The sequence below is a fragment of the Lobosporangium transversale genome (assembly GCF_002105155.1).
Source record: "Lobosporangium transversale strain NRRL 3116 chromosome Unknown BCR41scaffold_4, whole genome shotgun sequence".
Lineage (NCBI taxonomy): Eukaryota > Fungi > Mortierellomycota > Mortierellomycetes > Mortierellales > Mortierellaceae > Lobosporangium > Lobosporangium transversale.
Window position 1 is genome coordinate 35,837 of NW_019028982.1, and position 16,003 is coordinate 51,839.

General features: G+C 42.8%; 4 protein-coding genes and 1 non-coding gene across 5 annotated transcripts; 3 read left to right on the forward strand and 2 right to left on the reverse strand.

Moving 5' to 3' along the window:
* The first annotated feature begins 114 nt into the window (after positions 1-114).
* On the forward strand, positions 115-392 carry BCR41DRAFT_346475 (hypothetical protein). The gene has a single exon (XM_022022896.1). The coding sequence runs from the start codon at positions 170-172 to the stop codon at positions 344-346; it is 177 nt and encodes a 58-aa protein (XP_021884918.1). The 5' UTR covers positions 115-169; the 3' UTR covers positions 347-392.
* A 1,642-nt stretch (positions 393-2,034) lies between these two features.
* BCR41DRAFT_392528 (hypothetical protein) lies at positions 2,035-2,710 on the forward strand (the record flags this gene model as incomplete). Its single annotated transcript, XM_022028463.1, has 3 exons — positions 2,035-2,193; positions 2,423-2,499; positions 2,599-2,710. The coding sequence occupies 3 exons, from the start codon at positions 2,035-2,037 to the stop codon at positions 2,708-2,710; spliced, it is 348 nt and encodes a 115-aa protein (XP_021884919.1).
* Positions 2,711-3,906: 1,196 nt separating this feature from the next.
* Positions 3,907-10,617, forward strand: BCR41DRAFT_331842 (hypothetical protein). Its single transcript, XM_022021818.1, has 9 exons — positions 3,907-5,257; positions 5,350-7,411; positions 7,493-7,576; positions 7,722-8,629; positions 8,728-8,898; positions 9,054-9,292; positions 9,394-9,655; positions 9,771-9,923; positions 10,074-10,617. The coding sequence occupies exons 1-9, from the start codon at positions 4,360-4,362 to the stop codon at positions 10,424-10,426; spliced, it is 5,130 nt and encodes a 1,709-aa protein (XP_021884920.1). The 5' UTR covers positions 3,907-4,359; the 3' UTR covers positions 10,427-10,617.
* A 341-nt stretch (positions 10,618-10,958) lies between these two features.
* BCR41DRAFT_346480 (Phosphoadenosine phosphosulfate reductase family-domain-containing protein) lies at positions 10,959-12,338 on the reverse strand. The gene has a single exon (XM_022022897.1). It carries the CDS (start codon positions 12,138-12,140, stop codon positions 11,157-11,159), a length of 984 nt encoding a protein of 327 aa, XP_021884921.1. The 5' UTR covers positions 12,141-12,338; the 3' UTR covers positions 10,959-11,156.
* A 626-nt stretch (positions 12,339-12,964) lies between these two features.
* Positions 12,965-13,036, reverse strand: BCR41DRAFT_t25. The gene has a single exon. It is a non-coding gene; the product is annotated as a tRNA-Glu (tRNA).
* Positions 13,037-16,003: the final 2,967 nt, after the last annotated feature.

Below are 16,003 nucleotides of genomic sequence, written 5' to 3' on the forward strand. Positions count from 1 at the left end.
ATACGTCATTGATGTGACCGTGAAAGATTGCTGATTTGCTACTTGCAGTTTCCTCAGCCTCGAATGGTGCCTGACGTTTGGCGCGCGCTGAGCAATTGTCTTTCGTCCATGGATATGCTTCATCCTCACCTATCGGCTGAAAGTAGAGGGGCTGCTGTTGGTGTATTAGATGACCGCGGACGACGTTGGCTATGTTATGACTAGCCATCACATCTCTATGCATAAATGTCTTGCACTTGGAACAATAGAGTCGGCGGATGTCAACTCGCCCTACAGATGCTTCGCAACTCGAGCACTTCTTAGAAGTATAATATTCATTCATACTGGCAAAAGTGTATTCAAGTGACCTGGCCTAGAGGAAGTGTAGATATATTACTATCGAGTAAAAAAAAAAACTTACTATTTGAATGAAGATTGGAACGACTCACATAAGGAAGGGAGTCTGGCATTGGAATAAAACTTTCCCAGATTCACAGCAATCACAACCTTATCGGTATCTTTTCTTTTCGCCTCAACTGAACCACCCGCCATCTTGAGCAAACGATTGGCGACTTGAACATATTCTTCATCTCGCGCCCTCTTCGCGTTCGACGCCCTTTGATGGCTCTTTTCTTATAGAAGGAATTGAGCTGCATTTCCACTTCTGTAAGCTTGATGATGTGCTCTTTGATGCTTGCTCCATTGCCACGGAGAGGCAGTAGACTGCTCTCAATATCGCTGATGGGTTTTGTAGAACCATCAATCACCGCTGCTTTCCTCCTTTCCATCCAGTTTCGATGCTTAAATATGGGTTGATACACCGCCTTTCGCTCGACAGCCAGATTATAGAACTTGCGCTGTATAGCTGTGCCATTGGAGCTCCCATGATTTGGTAACAAAGCACTGGCACCAACCACATACGCTTGCCCGAGGTTAAGGCCCAAACCCTTGATGTTTTCTGGTTGGCATCCCAAAAGCGGTGAACATCATTAACATCATTACTGGCCTTGACTGTGTCCCTGATTTCGGTCAAATAATAATCTGTACCACCAACCACAGAGGTGGTTCGAGGAGGTAATTTGTTCTCAGGCAATCGTCGGGACTTCGCCGCATTCAGCTCGTTCATCTTAAATGCCAGCAATTGAAGAAGGAAGCCATCGGTTCGAATCGATCCTCGCAAGACATAGCCATTCTTCGTGTATGTATGTGGCTCAAAGCTATCGCCCTAAATGCCTCGGAAATGGTCTCTCATTTCTGATAGAGACATTGTGTAAGTCTTGGCTTTGAATTCGTTAAGCCTTCAGCACTGCTCTGCGTTAAAGCCTCCAATGTCGGTAATTAGCTTGCTGATAAGGAACCCAGGCTCTTTTTTAGACAGCCAGCTCACGAGGTCACTCTGAGTGAGAGGCAGACTCAGTGTTGGGAAACCCACCTCTGGCATATTTCTGGAGCTCAGCTTTGCGTGCCCGCTTTCCCAGAGGATAAGGATAAGCCGGACAAGCATATGAAGGAGCCCTCAAATGATGATAGTGGAGCTAGCCTTCGTGAATTCCCCAGAGTTTTCCTCATACGGATGAATTTTCCAATCACCGGGATTTTGTAGTCAATGATACTTGGCGTGTCAGCAGCTAAAGCACCTTTATCCTTTAGGGATTGGATCTACGATATCAAAGATATTTATTTCTTAGATGTATTAATATCTACCAGTGTGAGAAAGAACTGTACCTTTTCGCAATGTGTTTGTGAGCCCTTCACATTGTGGCTCTTCAATTCGGTAGCCAGTTGCGAAGCAATAGACCATAATACTATTGATCCAGGGTATGTCTGCCTTTCCTTGATTTTATCGCGGCTTGCAATGCTTGGCAAGAAGCCCTTGGTTCTATCTATAAATCTTTTAAAATGGAAAAGACCCATTCCTTTGCCACTGGGAGGCTCACGAGTGTAGATGCGCACGACAGGCGCGCCTAAAAAGCTAGTTTGGATGTTTTTTGGTGCAGCGTTTTCAGCAACATTGACAGCTTCGATCATGAAAAGCAAAGGATTCCTTGCAAGCACATGTACCTTGCGGAGAGGGTCCGCGACGGATTCAGTGTCAAATACAATACTGCACCACGTACCCAACAGGAGCAGGTCCAAAACACGATTGATATCAATGATCATCTTGGACAGCCTCGCGAAGGCTTCCTCTCACCATCTTTGCTACGACAACTAGAGGTAGAGAGAGCTGAAGAGAAGGAAAGAAAAAGAATAGAGCGAGAGGAAGCAGACGCTGAATTGTCTAGACAGAATAATTACGAGATGATGGGCGTATGGAGGCGATTGGACTCCTTTGCAAGCATAACGCGACTTCCGCATAGGGAAAGGCAAACTGTGACAGCAGATCTACAGAATATAGTTCGCAAAAATGGGTGTGCAAGTGTCACAAATTTTTCTGGAAATACAGAAAATTAATGTTTCCAAGTGCTGTTTTGCTAGGATCAACAATGGTACTAGTCTGAAAGTCATTGTAGATCCCCTATGGTAAGGCATATATGCTTGAACGGCGGTTTGCGGCCTGGAATGTGTAAGGAATCGGCCTATTGAACACGTTTTGGTCTGTCCTAATGTACGGTTTGTCAGTGGTAAGAGAAGCTTCGAAAAGGATGTTACCGAGGTCGTAGGCTGGATGATTGTGTGGCATCCTACGCCACTGGCAACAAACTGCAATCCTTTGATCCTTTGGGCATCTTGAGTACTAAGAAATATGCCAACTAATAAATGCGCTCATGCAGCTTCCAGATGGAATGAGCTGTGCCATTGGACAGGTATTAGGAAAGGCCGTGACAAGGACCCCAGATGAGGTGAGTCAAGGAGTACTGGACGTTGTGTCTCACAAGCAACGAATCGGGAAGAAATGAAGACTAGAGGTGGTGTACAACAAACATCGCGAGTAGGGTCAAAGTGAGAAGTTTTTACTAATATTTGATATCTTTGCCTTGCTCAATGCTGCACAGCCATTGGTTACGAATATCACTGATTTCCTTGAAACAGCTTCATCATGTTCCTACAGAAGGCGTCAGAATTATGCGATCTATCAGCTCCTAGAGCTTCCGCTTTCCGTTTTTCTCTTTCAAGAGTGCTGTGAAAGATGCCACATCCTGATATTTGTTAATGCCTTGTTGACTTCATGGAAAGAAATTCAACTCATGCCCTCGTGAGCATGTTTCTGATCCTTATCCCACTAAAGGATTCATGCTCATGGTGCGCTTAATAACATTAGGCTGTTTATTATTATTAAAAAAAAAAAAAAAAAAAAAAAACTGTAAAGAATACCTTATAACAGAGATAAAGAAATACTAATGTTATTTTGGTCGTATAAAATATATACATGTACAATAAATCTTTGGAAAGCGATGTGGTTTGCAGGGACAGCAGTCATAGCAAGGGTTTTCTCAGTCTCTAAGAGCTTCCTTACAGTCATTTCTGTCAAGCTCTATTACAAAACAAAAACCTAGGAGAATGTTTTGTGTCGCGCGCAGATTCCAGTGGTCTTAGGTCGATTCTCTCTCCTATTATTCATATGCTTCGGAACATATCAAAAAGTGGACTAGACTACAGAACTGTCTTACGCTTACTCTACAAAAAAAAGACTGACGCAATATCGCCTCGAAAAATGAATATTGGCTCTTACTTTTCGCATTTTACTTTATTGCCTTTCTTTTAGACATTGCCATTTCTTATATCGTTCAAGATTGTTTTTCACAAAGCGTCCATGAAAAAGACATTCAAAAGAATGACATTGTAGTGAACACTGACAATGTGGTGTAGACAGAAAGTGCTGCGTACAGGAAATGATCTACATTGTGTCGTTGAAAACCTTATTGGGGTAAAAAGTGCAATAAAATTTCTCAAAGGTGTGTAGGCACACACACCAAACATGTTGTCATTCATCATGATACACAACAAAATATCAGCGACATGCTCCCCTATTCTATTGAAATGAGCACAGGGATGGACATGATTCTCCAGGGTCGTGTCATGGGGTCATTTGTCATGTTTTTGGAGCAGGTACTAAAACTCAACGCATTTGAGTACATCACATTCGCCATTCGCAATACCAAATTGTTTGGACTTTGGTACCTTCCAATGCTTTCTTTCATTTCTTTATTTCTTTATTTCTTTATATCACTAAAACACCACAGCTACAACTATAACTAACCACAACAATAGCGGCAGTGATACCGATAACAATAAACGACAGTGATAGCGATAAACAAGAACGAGTGCCATTAAAGTGCTGAATAACAATAACGATTCTTTGTTGCATTACTCACTTAACTCTTTCTTACAAAGGAACGAGTAACGCCATCACTCCTCTTAAAAAGCAATTCTCACTGTATAATGTCGTTGAAGCCATTACCTCCCATTCCAGCAAATATAACAGAGAAAGAGCGGCGATCTCATCTTTTCTCGCCTACGACTCACCACCACAAACGCAAGTCTGAAGCAATGCCTACTCCTACTGTCAATGACGCAGCTGACCCGGCGACGTCTTCCCAAGAACCGCAGATCCAGGCACAGCTAAAAACGACAAAGGAGCCACGAGCACACCCAGTTGACACCTTCACCAGCATCCTGTCCTCACTTATGTTCTCTGCCGGACTTTCAACTTCCAAAGTGGCAACCACTGAATCAAATGATCCTTCAAGAGCATCTACACCAACACCGCCTATTGAACTTCCACCGGATTCTACTTCGGCAACACCCATAACGACATCTGCATCGCCCACTGCGACACCATTAGGAAATATCACTCAGTCTCTAGATACTCCCAACGTAGTTTCTCTTGATCAACGATCCTTTCAGCACTTACGCGCGATTGCTCGCCAATCCATTGCAAGCTCATGTCTTGAGCCAGAGATACTGTGGTTGCGGCTCTTTATGGACGTGATGCAAAAAATTGCTGCTAATGCATCGGATGCATGGGTGCGGATTGAAGCAGCGCATGCAGCAGCTCATAGGAGTCAATGTGAAAACAATAGATTGGAGCGCGCTAGAACAACAGATACTAACAATAAAAAGGCAGTGAAAGACAAGGATGATGAGAAAGAAAAGAATATGTCAAAGGGAAACGGCAAAGAAAATGAAAAAGAGAGTGGCGGTACTAAGCCTACCTTCTCTTACAGTATTTGTCTCAAGAAACACATTAGTACCACGCAGGAATGCATCTTTACGCCTGGCAAGTTCGAGGGAGAATCCATCTTGCTTGAGGAGCGGTCGATCATAGAGCGAAGAAGACGTATGTTAATATAAATTGCCCCATAATTTGTGCACGAATTTTTCATACAATTAATCCCCATCGGCTTATTTATCCCAACATTTGGTACATAGCGCCAATGGAAGGACAGCCTCGAATTGCTCTAGGAGGCACCATCACACTTTCAGCGAGCGCTGATGATTTGTCAAAGGTAGAAAGGATCTTAGAACTTTTAGTCTTTGCTCTTTGCTCTTTACAGCTGGAGGCCTATTTGATGCGTGATCACGACGTTGTGAGACCGGAACATAGCCTGAACATCGACACAGATACCAAGTTTGGCAAAGCCTCACTTTCTTCGCAGCAAAACACTTTCAGCTCTTTGAAACGATCATCGAAGGGATCTGGCTTCTTTGGATGGTTATCCCGGGGCACACTGCCAGCGAAATATAAGAGAGGGACGACACAATTGGCCCTAGACGTAGATGTGAAGCCTAAACAACGTCGATTAGACCAAACCAGTACTGATACCAGCCTCGCAGAAGATTTTGGTATGACAGAAGATATACAGAATTTCCAAAGCTACCAATTTGCAAAGATAATTCAACAATTAGAAAAGGCAATCATTTCTGTCTCGCCAGACATATCATTTCCGCCGCCTCATCTTCTGCTCCGGCTACGGGACGAGGAAGCTGTCGGCTCAAATTCCAAAACAAAATCATATACATGGGAGGATGTGGAGTTTGTGGCGAAAAAAATTGGCTTCGGTAACCGTATGAATCGATCTAATGCACGCTCTGGGACCATCATGCGTCATTCCATGAAGAAAGGCGATTCCGCAAAGAGAACTAGGCTCCCAATCGACTCTCGGGCTGGGCTGGAACATCTGATGACCAACCTTAACTCACTACAAGGGATCTTCAACCATCAATCAATTTCGTTTTCATACTCTTATTACTGGTCTGCAACCGCCGCAGCACCATGTAATCCTCCAAATATGATTACAGTTGAATATTATCGCAAAGAAGGAGAATATGAAGATATGAGCCTGGGTGAGATGATTGAACACATCTGCAAGCGAGTCAATTCGAACTGCCTCGACAAAACATGTGGCCATAAACGACTTGAGCATATCTCTTCGTACACTCACGGCGAAGCTAGGGTCAACATTACAGTAGAACAGTTATCGGTAGATTCAGCTAGGGATTCAGACTTAAAGGATGTCAGCCCAGCTACAGGTTCCAAAGCAAAGGAGCTTATATCAACTACAGACTTCAAGGCAGAGGAGCCTACGCAGGCTACAGATTTCGATTCATGGGATTTCGAGCCATTTTTATCTGACAACAATACAATGGCAGTCTGGACTCGATGCAAGATATGTAAATCAAGGACGAAACCCAATGCGCTCTCACGTGCCTCACGACTTTACTCTTTTGGGAAATACCTAGAGTTATTATTTTATGCTCGGCATTTTGAACCAGGGCCTCGGCCCCTTTGTGAACACATTGTGAATAAGGATGCCACCGTGCGTTGCTTCTTATATCGACAACTTGTGGTGAATTTTGAGCACGAGAGTATTGATTTGTTTGAGATGCGCATATCGAGGCTACAAGTCCATGAAGATTTTCCACCGATGCCTCGCTATGAACCAGGCGACATGGATGATGATAGGCGAGGCTACTCAATTACGTCATCGTTCTCGATGGGACACCCCCCGCGAATAAATACTGTTCCTACTGTTTCTACGTCTCTTACCAGCATTGACTATTTTACAGAGAAAGAACAAGCCAATCTATTAGACCAGACTCGGCTAGAGATCCTGCGTTTTTATGAATCCTGTAAGAAGATCATTGTAATGATGGAGCAGCACTTAGGTGAGACAAAATCAATCTCAAAGCGTCCTAAAAATACGGCTCAGAAAATGGATTCAGCCGCGTCAGGAGTGATCGATCCAGTTAAGAAAGTAGCCTTAAAAACGTTAGATGAGTTTGGCGACCAATGGAAGCAGGATGAATTTGACCTTTACAACCAGCTAAAATACATCTCCATCCCGCAGCTGAATGATACTCGTAATCGATTTAAGGATTGTATCAAAAGAACTATGCGATCAATGGAAGCATGGCAGAAAGAGCACCATCCAGAATCATTAGCCAACCTCGAAAAAGAGTCGGTTAACTGGGTACTACCAGAATATTACATGTAAGGATACAAGCGTAAACTAAATACACATGCTCTCAAGAATTATATTATAACTGAGGCTTGGCTAACACCTTGATGCAGACAATCTACTCTTCACACATTCCCAGGCTCTTCGGTGATCGTACGGGAAGATGAGATAAGCTCTATCATTGGATGTACTCTAAGGTAGATAATAAATAGACGTCAATGATTAGGCAGCATCTACTCTAAGCCTTCTATATATGTCTTAATGTATATATATATCTAACTATTCCCTTCTTTCTTTCTTTCGTTCTTTCATTCTTCCTTCAATTCACCATCATAACTACAGCTCTTCTGATTATCTGACTCTGGTTTCGTCAATAATCAATCATGAATGTAACCCAGCTGATACTGAAGACGAGAAAGCGCCTCAGCCGCCCCAGAAAGATTACCATTTTCGTACTCTGACTATCCCTATGCGTACTCCACTAAAAACCTCGAGATCTGATGGAAGTGTGACTCTTGTTGGGAGAAAGACGGGTAGTAACGGGAGCGAAGCCAGCACGACTGGCAATTCCGTCACCAATGGCTCAATTAATAAGGAGATACTTCACAGCCAAGGCGAAGAGAATGATGAAGACGATGAGTGTGAAGAAGACTCATTCTTGGTCGTGGACGGATATGAAACCAGCGTCAGATTCCTACATGTCCCTAAAGTTGATTTCACTAGCCTGATACCAAGCGGCACTATGTCTCCACGCAGTACGATTGGACTGCACTTTGGTAGTAGTCGGCACAACAAAACGTCAACATCAGTGCTAGGTGCAGGGTTAGCAGATAACAAAAAAGGTGACTCTACCTCCACTATAATCAGGCCTTTTAGTATGATGGCGCTTCCGAGCTCGACGCCAGCTCTTGTGAGCTCGTTATTGGCAAGCCCTGGAGAAAAACCAACTGCAAGTTCGTTTTTTGGTTCACCTTCTGAAAGCCAGCCCACCACGCCAAATCCAGGCTCCAAGTTCAAGGGTTCACTCGGCTACCGCACTTTGACATCAGGACTGAGTGGAACCATGAAGGGGCTCAGTCTTAATTCCCTTTCAGATAAGCTTGGTAGTGGGTTTGCTGGCTACAATGGCTCTGATGAAAAGAATGAGAGGGACACGCTCAAAACAGACCCTACCGAAAAGACTATAAAAGAGACGTTGGCTATCGAGCGGGAGCTGGAATCGACAACCAAAAGTCCACATCTCAAGGCCCGTAAGTATTGAGCTTCAACATTTGAGGTTTAAAATTTTGTTAACATGAAGTGAAGATTACAGTTTACCTGATATGATTCTATCTGATAATACGTGTAGGGTTCTCTCACGGAAAAATGTCTTTTTCATGCATTGTTTATTATGCAGCTGAATTTGATACACTTCGTCGTCGCTGTGGCATTCATCAAACATATGTTCAATCGCTCTCAAGATGCACTAGTTGGAGTGCGAACGGAGGCAAGAGTAAAAGTAGTTTTTACAAAACAAAAGGTATGCGTTCGCACTCGCAAGCTGTAGTTCTGCTGTAAGCCGGTCTATACACTGAATACTTCACAGAAAAAAAAAACACGCCCCAGTCTAAGAGGCACCTGCTAATGACTTGAACTTTTTCTTCTACACTGTAATATGTAACTTGGGGCTCTTAGACGACCGATTTGTGATTAAGCAAATGGTCTCTAGTTGGAACATTGCAGAAAAAGATGAGCTGCTGAAATTTGCTCCAAAATATTTTGAGTATATGGAAAAGCCGCATGATGCACCTACAGTCCTGGCAAAGATTTTTGGGTTCTATACTCTGAAGATCAAGAGCCGCGACTCAGGACAAGTTCTCAGGATTGATGTCTTGGTCATGGAGCATTTGTTCTATAACCAAAAAATCACCAGGGTATGATTATCACCTTTAATATGACAAAAAATACTCAAATACTTTGAGCTTAACGAAAGCACTAATTTTTTGTTTTATTTTTTATTTTATCTTTATGCAAGACTTTTGATCTGAAGGGGATACAGGACCGACATGCAGGGTCAAAGATAAATGCAGGAAATAATGCTTCGACTACGCTCTGGGATGGTGATTTTATTGAGGGCAGATACAAGACCTTACTATTGCTCTACTCGCACTCAAAGAAGATTATCCGAGAATCTCTTTTAAATGACACTGAATTCTTGGCTGGAGCCAATATTATGGATTATTCGCTTCTCGTGGGAGTAGATGATGAGCGGAAAGAATTGGTTGTTGGGATCGTCGGTAAGCTTTCTATCTCTTTATTGTTATTGCAACTAAAGTAGATATCTCATAAAAGTTCATTTGAGAAATCGAAAAATGACGTGGCCTTTTTCTTCTTTTTAACTCACTTGCATAGATTTTATTGGAGCATATACCTGGTACAAGAAGATTGAGTCCAAGGGTAAGACCACATTACGAGGAGCCAAAGATAGTGTTACGGTGTTACCTCCACAACAATACAAGACTCGCTTCAGAGAAGCAATGGAGCGATATTTTTTGGCTATCCCAGGTAACGTGGTGCCTCTTTTTTTTATTTTATTTTTTTTTGACGAATTGAGCAGGGCAAAACATGGCCGTCTTTCTGCTTATTGCGCAAACTAGAGTCTCTTTACTCGCTATTATTCCAGTTCTAATTTTCTGTCCTTTACTTTCTTTACAGATAAATGGTCCAAGACTGTGATTGAGCAAGAGCAAGAGGCAAAGAAGGAGGCTACAAACGCTTCAATACCAACCACTGTGCCTGAAGGGCCGAAAGGGAGTGCGTTGGATACATCGGATTCGGAGCAGCCCTTGAAGGACAAAACCTCAGGATATCTGGAGAAAATGTCGAAGGCAATTCTACCTACGTCTACCAAACCATCTGATACGATGGCATCAATTGCTTCGACTACATTCGCATCAGAGCATCATGATAACAAATTAACTAGGATACTCAATACGGTGGAACAATCGTACAACGATTCTGAACTTCGTGTTGGGAAACTGCCGCGCGTATTCCATCCATTAGACTGAAGAAAACAAGCATTTTTCCTTCGTTTTCACATAGAGTTCCCATCATCCTCCGGACTCTAAGGGGGCTTAACTATTCACCACGCTGAGAAATACTAGTCTAACTAGGTATAGGGTCTGTTGTTTTGGGTCTTATGTTTCTATGCTAGCGGAGTTACGGAAAAAAACATGCATGATCAACAATAAAATGGGACGTCGTCAAATTAAGACTTACAATTTTAACCAAACTCATAGCGACATGCGATTTTGAAAAGATAATTGCTCCGCAACTAGATTTACCATCTAATCAAATGGAGCTAAGGACAAGTGACTATAATGATCCCATAAGGGTCCAGGTATGAACACTACTCCATACTCAAGAACCTGTCTTCAACTTTTTTTTTATTATTAAAATGATTAAATGCAAAATATATTTACAATGGGTAAGAAGAAGAGAGGGGAGTTTTTCCATTTGGTCAAAGTAAAGGAGGAAAACAAAGTTGGGGTGAAAGGACTACAAATACATTATAGAAAGAAAAAAAAAAAAAAAAAAAAAGAACGCTCTTGTGTTTGCTACACGCGCATGCATATGTGCACGTTATGTGTATGAATATGTGCAATCGGATAAGAAAAAGTGGAGCTAAATAATTTCACACGAAAATGAGGTGATTTCCAAAGATTATTGTGTCTTTGTGTATGGTATGTGAATGTGCCCTCCTTATTCTTTACACCAATACTGGGACGTTTCTTTTTTTCATGCAACTTGAACAACCTGCTGTTGTTGGGCTTCAAGTACTGCCTGTTGTTGAGCAGCCAAAAGAGCCTGCTTCTTCTTCTGTGTGGCCTGGAATTCGGCCCTCATCTTGAAGTAATCAACATGGAGACCACACTCGGACTTTTGCTTGCCCTCCCAGCGGCCCGAGCGTTCGTCATCGGGATTGGAGGCAGGCTTCGTTGAATGCCAATCACCGATCGAGCGGTAACCTTGATCCAAGAGGACATTGAAAGGGACCTGGTGAGCACGGAGATAGGTCCAAACCTGCTGAAAGGACCAGGTGGCCAAAGGATTTAGCTTAAGCAAACCTGTACCCGCCTCAACCTCAAGGATGTTCAAATGAGAACGATCACCCTTTTGAGAACGACGACGGCCAGAGATGACGGCTTGAGCACCCAACTCTTGGTAGGATCTTCGACCAGGCTCGACCTTTACTAAGTAGTCATAAGAAACCTCATCCGTCTCCCAGAGCTGCTTACCATAAAGGCGTTCAAAATCTTCAGTGGTCTCACAATTTTGAGGCTTGTAGACCTTCAAAGGGATGTTGTAATGATCCTGGACTCGTTGAGCCAAGTCCAAGGTCTCTTGGAAATGATACAAAGTGTCAATGAAGACCAAGGGAACAGGATGGCGACGAGTGTTGTAGCCGGATTTCTTGAACTTAGTTTGGCTATCGTCAAGATCCTCATCGTCTTCAGAAGCGGATGAAGAGGCAGGGGTTGGATGAGCATTTGCAGCGGCTTGTTGATCAATGTGGATACGATTGATCATGTCCAAGATGACAAGACCAGTGGGACCGAAAGCCGTGGTCTGGATAAGTCCTGGGAGCGTGAGCATAGCCCATTCGATGATCTTTTCTGCAGAGAGCTTCTCAAGTTTTGCATTGATGAACTTGAGATGAGCAGGGGTAAAGATGGCGGTAGGAGAAGGAGAAGATTGTGTGGTGGATGTTGACTCTGGCATGATGATATGATAAAACAGGTTTAATATATAAAATATGAAGGATGTAGAGGTTGATATGTTTGTATGAGGAGTGGATTGGCAAGCACTAGAGTGAATTGAGGTGAGAGTACAGTGTATGAAAAAGAGGGGGAAGAGGGAAGCTATTTAAGAAGAGAGACAAAAGGAAGTGAGAGTGGAATGAAGTAAAAGAAAAGGAAGAAGAATATTTCTAGTTCTCCGGCGAGGGTTAAATAACGGACATGACAGCTCTTTTTTGTTTTCAAATGATAAAAAACCAACTTCAAAATGGCTCGATCTTCTGCTTCGGTGATAACGGACCAAACATGGGGCGTGAATAATATAAGGCGGTTACCAGACTAAACGTAAACATGTCAATATTATCATTAATAAAAACAAGAAAGGCCTATGACAAATCATTCTCGAAAGTTCAAATGCGCAGATGGTACGTTGGCGATTTCTAATCGACTGTCATGACTTGACTTGACTTGACCAACATGAGTACGCAGCTTCATTTTTGTGAAGATATCCCATTAGGAAGGGGCAGGGTACGTTCAACACAAAGAGGACACGAACCATCCATTATCGATAGATCGATTGGCTCGCAGTCTACTTCTGACAAATACTGTTGTCTCAAGTTTTTTTTGCAACTGCATTGTTGCTAGCGCCACAAATAGCATCAATCGCCATATTGCGTCTTCTGGCAACGCGATGGTATCATCATCTATCTCCATCCTCTTGGCGAATCACATTGCGAGGAGCGTCAACTACGGAAACTTATCAATCTACGGAGCAGTCACAACATTTTTACAAAATAAAATAAAGTATTCCCAGTCCGGGGATCGAACCCGGGCCTTGTCGGTGAGAGCGACAAATCCTGACCACTGGACCAACTAGGAATTCGTTAATACCTGACGATCTAAGGACTATAAATTTCTAATTAGACCTCCTTTATTTCCTTGTATTATTTAGCTTATTTCCATCATGATCATGTTACCGAGGGCTGAGGGTCCTTGTTATCAAAAAAAAAAAAAAAAAAAAGACGCCGTGGTGATAGGAACGGCGATGATGAGCATGAGGAAGAGATAGAGCACACACCAGATTGGTCTGTGCAGGACATTTACCATGGACTTACGCCCAAGTGCTCAGAGGCGGAAAGTTGGTTTCAAAACAAGATAGCTACATACATGACAGGGCTCTACGTCAAGGCTATGAAGAATTCGGTCGTACTGTTATGAGCAAACGCGCCAGAGGACGCAACTGTGTTGGGGAGCACAGACGTAGTAGCAATGATTTCCTTGTCCCTTCCCTCAGACAAAGACAGAAACTGAATGTGAAAGAGATCTACAAGATTGCGGATGACCGGGTCCGGGACAGCTATCTTGGGAAAACTAAACTGGACGTGATGGAGCGGCTAGGTGGAATGAAGTTTTTGATGACTATGGATAGCGGATAGTTTGTCGCGTTGCGCAACAGGCCACGTCGGAAAGGTGGACTTTGAGTAGCAACCACGGCGGTCGGTTTATGAAATCATGGATGGAACGGCTCTCGCCGCTTGTGCAGTAATAACTGTTTATTGACTATAGTTTCTGGAGCATTTTGTTCATAGAGTGTAGAAATTAAATCCTATGACCCTGGGGTTCTTGTTATCAAAAAAAAATAAAATAAAATAAAATAAAATAAAAAAGAGGAGAGACCACCATAGATAACCTTTGGGGCCATTGCGCAGAGACCATGAACAAACATACAACGGCAACATCTGGGAAAGCTAGAAGGACTGACGGTTATGCTTCATCCACCGAAGTAAATCCAGCAAGTCTCTTCTGAGCAATATTTACCAGCCCAAGAAGTGCTATCACAACTCAAGGTTCTGGTAGAGATACATAGTACAACAATGGGCTTTGTTCAACGATATAGTGTGGCGCAGAGACTCACACCTATTTCTTGTAATGCAACGTAGCGATACACATATACTAGTCGAGATCAACTAGTTGTAACGAGAGCTCATTACACGCAATGCCTACTTCATTTATATGCTGCTGATCCAGCAAGGCGCCAGCAAGATAGGAGGTAATATTGAGTAGAATCTGGATACAGCAGTTCAGAAGCTCAAGGCGATCAAGCAGATAGCAATTGAACCCTTTTGGATCCTCTTCAGTTTACAAACTCGAAGGAGAAGGTCGCCCCTTCAACAGCTACCAGGACTCCACAGGTCCATCTCAAGGTGGTGCGCGCGAGACCTATCATCAGTTTGTAAAGTTGGCGGGTGGCCGTGTGTACAGAACCAATGATGATAGTGAAGTGGTTATCTCTTTGCTGATGGCGATGGTGGAGAATATGACAATAGAGATGATAAATACCAGACCGTAACTGCTCAAATAAAATCTGTATCCCCAGCTCGCGAGGTCACCTTGTCACGGAATGTATCCGAAACTCGGACAACTGAGTGATTGGTTCCAAAGAAATTAAACAAAGCACTATCAAGAATAGCTTATTCTTTTAATCTATTGATTTACAGACTGTTGCGCCTTGAGATTTGGAAATGGAAATGCCCCTGAAGTGTACTCCCATTCACAAGGTCAGATATTTAGTGACGGCTACGGTGGGACTTAACATAAAGCGTCCGCCTAGCAATAAAGCTTTTGCTTGGCTTTATACAGACCATAAAACATTTCACAAGTAAGAATCGATTCAGTTACCACAGTAGACCGCTGCAAAATAATAACAATGCTATGATTGCTTTCCAAACAAAGCTTTACCTGCTCACAAGTGTATAACACACCATATAATCAACTCATAGAAATCACTACTTTTTTTTTTTTTTTTTTTTTTTTAAATATGGCCATTTCTTTACTCTCTCTGTATTAACCTAATGGCTACCCGCGGCTTCTTGCGCCAACAAAATGCTGGATTTTCTGGATTGAAGGACCAAAGCGTGAGGAGCCGAACGCGAGACGTGAAGAAACCTACATAAGGAGTTTTATTCGTTTAAACTTCTCCGTCTCCGTCCCAGGGTTACGAGTCTCATGCTTTTTTACAGCACAACAAGAAAACTATTTGTACTACAATCTCAAATTGACTCCTTTCGGGGCTCGTGCATTCATCCTTTTTTAACAATTCACATGGTTGTTATCACTATTGATTGAAGACACGTGTCTCATCTAGGAATTTATACTAGAATAAACGCGTCTTTCTTTAGGAACTTATCTATCTCCTGACCATTATTGGTCGATCACACGCACCATAACACATGCCTTCACCCAAAATAAGGGTTAGAGGACGATATGAGTGTGAGCATACAGGTTCTTTGCCACATATGAAATACATGAGGGGTCAATATGGAGCCCACAGGCAGTTGAACATGGAGAAACATGAATAAATACTTTATGGACGCGGTATGTGGACCCACATCTTATTCTCATTTCTCTCTATGCTTATTAACTTGTCTAGCTGAACTCTTCAAATATTTTACCTAACACATGCAGCTCTAGGCAAGCAATAGCAGTCAGCTATATGCTATAGGAGCGCCGAAGTGGACTTTTTGAAGGGGGCACTTGAGCGGCGTGATACCATTATCCATCTCTAGTAACTGGTCGCACTAACAGACGAATATCCTTGAAATTCTATTCGGCACCAACAGTCAAAGCCTCTAAAGAATGTAAAAGAAGCGCTTCTCACCCCTACCAGACACTATCGCCCACGGATAGGTAAAACAGGATACAGATCTTTGCTTTATAGAGGATTGGTGGTGAAAATAGTCCCCTAACATTAGAACCTCTTACAGTAGAGGGGCAGTAAGAAGTTGGAAGAAGATTTTGCTGCTTAATTGATATTCGGGTCGACGAAGGAGTAAGGGAGCGGGAGCA

Coding starts and splice junctions, on each gene's coding strand:
- BCR41DRAFT_346480 (XM_022022897.1), bottom strand. CDS start 12,140: ATGCCAGAGTCAACATCCACCACACAATCTTCTCCTTCTCCTACCGCC.
- BCR41DRAFT_346475 (XM_022022896.1), top strand. CDS start 170: ATGACCGCGGACGACGTTGGCTATGTTATGACTAGCCATCACATCTCT.
- BCR41DRAFT_331842 (XM_022021818.1), top strand. CDS start 4,360: ATGTCGTTGAAGCCATTACCTCCCATTCCAGCAAATATAACAGAGAAA. Junction 9,293..9,393: donor ATAACCAAAAAATCACCAGG/GTATGATTATCA, acceptor TCTTTATGCAAG/ACTTTTGATCTGAAGGGGAT. Junction 9,656..9,770: donor ATTGGTTGTTGGGATCGTCG/GTAAGCTTTCTA, acceptor TCACTTGCATAG/ATTTTATTGGAGCATATACC.